The sequence below is a fragment of the Quercus robur genome, chromosome 7 (genome assembly GCF_932294415.1).
Source record: "Quercus robur chromosome 7, dhQueRobu3.1, whole genome shotgun sequence".
Classification (NCBI taxonomy): domain Eukaryota; kingdom Viridiplantae; phylum Streptophyta; class Magnoliopsida; order Fagales; family Fagaceae; genus Quercus; species Quercus robur.
Genome location: NC_065540.1, coordinates 2,437,455 through 2,444,194, shown reverse-complemented (window position 1 = coordinate 2,444,194; position 6,740 = coordinate 2,437,455). Strand labels below are relative to the sequence as shown.

The 6,740-nt window shown below is 33.8% G+C and overlaps 1 protein-coding gene across 1 annotated transcript; it reads right to left on the bottom strand.

The window, feature by feature from the left end:
* Window positions 1-2,186: 2,186 nt before the first annotated feature.
* Window positions 2,187-6,676, bottom strand: LOC126691701 (ankyrin repeat-containing protein ITN1). The gene is made up of 4 exons (XM_050386798.1): window positions 6,384-6,676; window positions 5,495-6,049; window positions 4,497-4,906; window positions 2,187-3,423 (listed from the first exon to the last, which is right to left on the bottom strand). Exons 1-4 carry the CDS (start codon window positions 6,403-6,405, stop codon window positions 2,599-2,601), a joined length of 1,812 nt encoding a protein of 603 aa, XP_050242755.1. The 5' UTR covers window positions 6,406-6,676; the 3' UTR covers window positions 2,187-2,598.
* Window positions 6,677-6,740: the final 64 nt, after the last annotated feature.

The window sequence follows — 6,740 nt, the reverse complement described above, 5'->3', positions numbered from 1 at the left end:
TGCTTAATTATTAGACTTTTTTTTTTAATTTGCATTCCGTAATTGAATATCACTCAACAGTGAATACTACTCGTTTGATATGTGATTTTAAATTGGACAAAATTTGATTACAAACTTGGTTGTAAAAAAAAAAAAAAAAATTTAACATTGCTACATATTTTGAAAAATTGTTGGATTTCATGTTCTTTACACTCTTAACATACCTGTCAAATTTTGTGCTAATTAGATTTTATTTACTATATGATTTATAAATTTATGTTTTATGCATAATTTTAAACTACAAAAACTTTTAATTTATACAATTTATTGATGACATAGTTATTGATCTCGGATTTTTTGAAAATTTTACAAACACTAAGGATATAAGAAGAAAATGTAATCCAATGGTGGATTTGTCAAAGTTCACATTCAATAAAAAGATATTGAGTGAAGTTATAGTTTTAGGTTATAATTAAATTTATAACCAAACTTTGTCCTTTTAAATTTAAACAATAGTAAGAGTTTAGCCATTGAAAACTATGACAAATAAAGTATGTTTGGTTAGGGTATTTGATTAAGAACATCCATAGCAATGCTCTTAAAATAGCTTTTTAGTTATTTTATAGCTCCAAACAAACAAAAACACCACACATCAATGTTGCTAAACTTAAAATATTTTACTAACTTATTACAGTTTGCTACAGTGAGTTGTTAGTAGTAGCAGCTCACTGTAGTAAGTTGTTACAAATATTAAATTATTTTCTCTTTCTTCTCTCATTATTAAATTAGTTTCTCTCTCTCTCTCTCTCTCTCTCTCAATTTTGACCATGTCTAATGTTTATTATATTTATTTTATTTATTTGTTTATATTATTTTAATGTATTATTTGTTAAAATAAAACTTAATATTAAGTGTATTGTAAAATGAGATATTAAAATAAATAAAATAAATTCTTATGTTGTTAAAAGCTATATTTTTTAAAAACCCTACTATGAATGCTGTAAAAGAAAGTCAAAGTTTAAAAAACTCCATATTTTGAAAACACATCAAAATAAACTTCTAGTTTTTGACTAACAATATAAGAGGCATCGTGCATTATGTAAATATATTGAAAATCGTGTAACCCATATGATTTGACCAAAGTCACCAAACACTCTGAATGATTGCTAATAAGACTCTCCTTTTCTTCATTTCACATTCTTTTTTTCTTTTTCTTTGTCTCTCTTTTTAGAAACTCACGACTATTAATAATTTTATTATACATATCAAATTAGTCATCACCTAACAAAAACTCTTACACATGTCAAACATACCATTTTAAAAATCTTACTATAAATGCTCTAAAGAGAGTCATAGTTCTCAATTTAATTTAAAAACATCATATTTTGAAAACACATCAAAATAAGGAACTATTTGGTACATTATTTTAAATATATATTTTTAATTTTTAAACAACATTACACATATTTTTACATTCTTTTTTACTTATATATGTTTTAAAAAAATTAAAAACTATTATTTAAAACCCTAAACTTTTAGTTTTTGACTAACAATATAAGTGGCATCGTGCTTTGTGTAAATATATTGAAAATCGTGTAACCTATATATCATTTGACCAAACGCTCTATGAATGATTGCTAATGGGACCCTCTATCTCTTCATTTCACATCTTTTTTTTTTTTTCCTTTTTCTTTCCCTCTCTCTTTAGAAACTCACGACAATTAATAATTTTACTATGCATATCCATCGGTCATCCCTTAAATAAACAAAAAAAAAAATTCATTCACATATTAAACACATAATTTTATTTTATTTTTTTCTTTTAAAAGTATGTTACTAAAAATATGATATTAAATACAATTTTTTACATTATAAGTATTTTAAACATATATTTTCACAACATATTTTAAATCATAATTTTTACATCATTTTAAAAACTATTATTTGCAATCACATTCCAAGCGGGTATTTTTTTTTTTTTTTTTTTTTTTTTTAAATGTATGAAAGACTATATGTTGGATTAAGGAGATTGAAGCATGAACATCCAACTGTGCATTGAGAGCATCGCCAGTGAGAACTCATTGACTTGAAGTCTAAATGCAATCCGCTTTTGAGCTTCAGGCATTTTAAATTTGCATACCGTATTTGAATATCACTCAACACTCAACAGTGAACAGACATGTACATTTGCAAGTCAAATAAATAAATAAATAAAAAACAGAGAATGGATTCACAATCAAAAATTGGATCTACAAATACACAAATTAAACCACTATATGTACTCCATTTGGAGACTGTATCACCTGTAATGATAATGAATTATCAATACGTACATAAATGCAATAACCACATGAGATTCCTAGCCTTTGAAGATTCATGATCAATGATCAGTTTTGCTCCAATATTTGATATTCATCCTCCAAACACCAAAAAGAAATCCTCCACTTCCAAGAAAGGCGTCCATTTCCACTATTCTTATCCATGGATGTAGTATCTACAGCACAAACTACTATCTTTTCTGTTCTCTTGACATGGAAAAAATCAGACTAGGCAGCAGTGGCCACCTTAAGGCCAGGATGAAAATAAAAAATTTTGGGGTAGTCAAATCCATGATTAACATCAAATGGCATAAATTGGGTTCAATTCTGTATCAGAATCCAAGTGATTCCATAAGCTAGTCCCACTTTTTGACATCTTCTCTTTCTTCCTCACTTTGCGAACTTGTTTCGACTTGACCACGCAATATGTCATGGTTCCAAGAACTCCTGCCATGGTGACTCCCCCTATAACTGTAATAAGCACTGCAGCCCACTTGTTATGCCGACCAACCACTATATATGCTGAAGAGATAAATGCAACCGTAGTGCATACAGAGGCCAACCACATTAGCTTATTGATCACCTCAACAACCCGCCTCTCAGACTTCATCTCCCCTCTGACAATTGTGATTTGTACCAGCACAACAGCCAATGACGTAAAGAGTGCAATGGCATTAAAGATGAAGAAGATCTTGAATGGTGTACTGCTCGCCATCACAGCATTCCCACTATCTGTGTCACCACCAGGAACTGTAAAAATCGCCGCGAATGCAACAGTGGCAAATAGCACGGCAACCACTGTGACTGAGTTGGTGGCATTGTTGATTCCAGCTATGTGGAGCTTACGGAGCTCCTTGGCTATCCCATTCACATTTCTGTTCGTTTTGCGGGTTTGTTCAAGCTGCGTGTGTACATCTTTTTTTATTTCTGTCACTGTTATCCTAAGCTCATCTCGTGGCTGGTTAAGTTCATTTGCTCTAACGGCACCATAACGAGCCAAGCAGTCCTTAATTTCTGAGGATTCTTCTGAGAGGGGCATTCCATCAGCTATGTCAAAGGCTGTTTTATGGTCTCGTGTTAGTGCATTCACATTAGTGTCGGGAAGCAATAACAGCTCATTCACTATCTGCAAGAAATAACAAGTGTCACAATTGTTGCATTTTAACTGACTTTAAAATTGTGATCACGTGTTCCTAACTACCAGTATGGTAATGATTTCTCGTCCAAACATGACAACTATTGTGCTATATCTATGTAAATAATAAAATCCAAAAAAGAAGAAGAAGAAATCGAATAGAAAACAAAAAGTCAATGTACTCTATGGCTTGTTATGAATGTTCGATAAATCATATTTGACCAGCCAAATTATATATGAGAAAATAAATCCAAATCCATTTCCTAGCTGGTATAGAGTTTGCTTCTGAACCAAAATAAAAATGGTAATATGCACTAAAGCGAAATCATACAAAAGACAGTATTTTGCATTTTTGATAATTTCCCTAGAACCTGTAAAAGCATGTTATGCTATCCTTTGAAGCAGTTCCCAACCAATTTCCAGACATCCATTAATCAAAAATAAAAATAAAATCTAAGTTGGGACTTGGGACACGAGAGAGAGAGAAGAAAAGGTTCTCTAAATATTGAAGCAGTTTTTCAAATATAACAAAATTTATTAAAAGAACATTACGTAGGAACATGTGTATAAGATGTGGATAGCCAGCACAAGTTAACTATAGCTGAAATATCTATTAACCTTCACAAGATGTTGTTGCATAACTTAGGGTCGAAATCAAGCAAGGCCGAACCAAATGGTACTTGGCTCATAACATAATGGGCTAGGAATATCATTTGTCAGGGGAAAAAATGAAAAGATCTCCAGTGGTCTAAACTTGAGTAATTAAAGTATTATTTCATGCTCAACTAACACAGTGTTGCAGGTCCAACTGAGCATGAGAATGAGGAAGCATATAAAGACTTAATATCTCAATACTTGGACCAAACTTTGCTCAAACTAGGCTCAAATAAGTTTGAAGAGTGATTTTTTCAAGGAACAAAAAGAAGGTATTAGGCTATCTCAGCTTAATTTGCAACCCTTCTTATAAGGCTGAAAAGCATGAAATTAAGGGAAATAATTATAATTGTAGCAACAGCAGAAAATATCCATACATGAACATAAGATTTAGCAATAACAATAAATACCTCTGCCCGCTTTTTCCTGGTGGCTACATGTAATGCCGTATTGCCAAACTTGTCTGGGAGCATGACAATAGCTGCATCTGCCTCAAGAAGCAACCTCACCACTTCACAGCTGACCCCTTTTACAGCCATATGCAGAGCAGTCTGCCCTTTCTTATCAGTCCTTCGAGCTAACTGTGGATCTTTGTCAAGCAATGCTTTTACAATATCTTCATGCCCTTGCCGGGAAGCTAAATGTAACGCGTTCTTTCCATTGGATCTAGATATCTCCAGCAAGCTAGGATCTTTTGATAGCAATTCTTTAACTACTGCTGTATGCCCTCTTGTGGCAGCAGTTATAAGAGGGGTTGCATTTGATTGGCCAACTGTTTTGCTTAGCCCTGGGTCATGATCTAATAGCACCTGGACAATGGCTGCATAGAGATAGTTAACGATTGAGGATAAGCGGACAAACACTTCATAAGAAAAGCATATCTGTTTCTGAAACCATGTTGAAAACAGCACTACCCTTAAATATTAGAAGACTTATTTTAATAAATGCTTTGAGCAGACCGTAAAATTAAACAGAACGTTACTAGAATGGGCTTTGAACTCCTTCCAATTTTTATTAGTAAGTTACACACGTACTAAGTGGATTTTGAACCCACAACCTCACCCTCCACCTATTTTTATGGGAGAAAGAAGTGTCATTTGAGCTAGAGCTCATTGGCTTTCAATAGCTTACTATTATTTTTTTCTTCTTGCCTTAGAATGTCTCAACAATATCCTTCAATTTCAATCATATACGTTACAGAATCAGTCTCTTGTGGGCATGAAGAACAAATTGCTCCTCTCGTTCAACTTGCACATTAGAGGCATGTTATGGACCTATGGTCATCAATTTTAACATTTACATCATTTGATTCATAGCATATAAAAGAGAACAAGATTAAACAAGCCAACTAAACTATGATACAAATGATTAGACTACACCACAAAATCAAAATTCTAAAAAGGGTTACCTTCATGACCTTGTCTTGCAGCAATGTGCAAAGGATCAAACCATGACCTATTCTTAAACGAAATTGCCTCCTTAGTGGTATACTGCAACAACTCCTTAACAACATCAAGATGACCCTTCTCGGCTGCAGTAAACAACGCGGTCTCGCCCAATTCATTCACCTCATTCACAATGGCTGCCCTTATATCAAGCACCTCAGCATCAAAATCCGCTCCGCTTATTGTCCCAACCAACTGTGCATCAATTTCACCCAAAATTTGCTTCACGGCTTCCAAATCCCCACGCTGCACAGCCAAGTGGAGCTCAGTGTCATTGTGTCGACCCGTCACCTGCTTCACATACTTCTTCTTATCTATCTTCTTGCCCGAATTCGACATAACCAAAGACTTGCTAGAATTCGAAACCAGCAGAGCCTTGCCGGAATTGGATAGCACCATAGTCGGTGTCCTTGGAGTTGGAGGTTCAGAGATATGGTTGGCATTCCGGTCCAGGCCTAAGCCCAAGCCCAAGCCCAAGCCCGGACTCTTTTCCATATACCTCTCGTCTCCTTCACAACCTATCATTTACTTAAGCTTTCACATCAAATCGATCAAACGTACTAAACATACAAAATCTCGCTACATTTTTCCAAAAAAAAATTTGTGGGTTTGATTCAAAGAAACCAAAATATTCAAAAATTAACGCAAACTATAAATCAAACTATGCTATTTCTATAGACGCCAGTATGACGCGGTAACACAAACAAATTCTAAAAAATTATAACATGAAAATGCCAGTACGACAGCTTAAATAAAGTGTATGTGATTCTTAGCTTTTCATTTAAGAAACACATAAAACTCAGTTTTCATTTGCTTTATATCGAAAGATAATGCAAGGAAAAAAAAAATTACCTTCTTCAGGTACGGACTCCATACGGAGATGGGACAATGGAGCTCTATTGATTCATAATTGAGAGAAACTTTTTTTTTTTTTTTTTTTTTTTGATAATAATAAAAAAAAATTTCCAAGAGGTTAGGAGGAGGCAGTGATCTAAGGAAATGGAAATGTCAACGGCGCCGGAGATAGCATAATGACCACCGGACCACCCGGGGTCAGGCGCGAATCACACAACAGGGAGCTTTTATTGCGACTTGGGACTTGGGAGGTAGTTGGGTTTGTTGGTTGGTTGGTTGTTTGTTTTTATTTGCCATGTCAGCACAATAATGATAAAAATAAGTCAAAAGTTATATTCTACATCCTTTTATGTT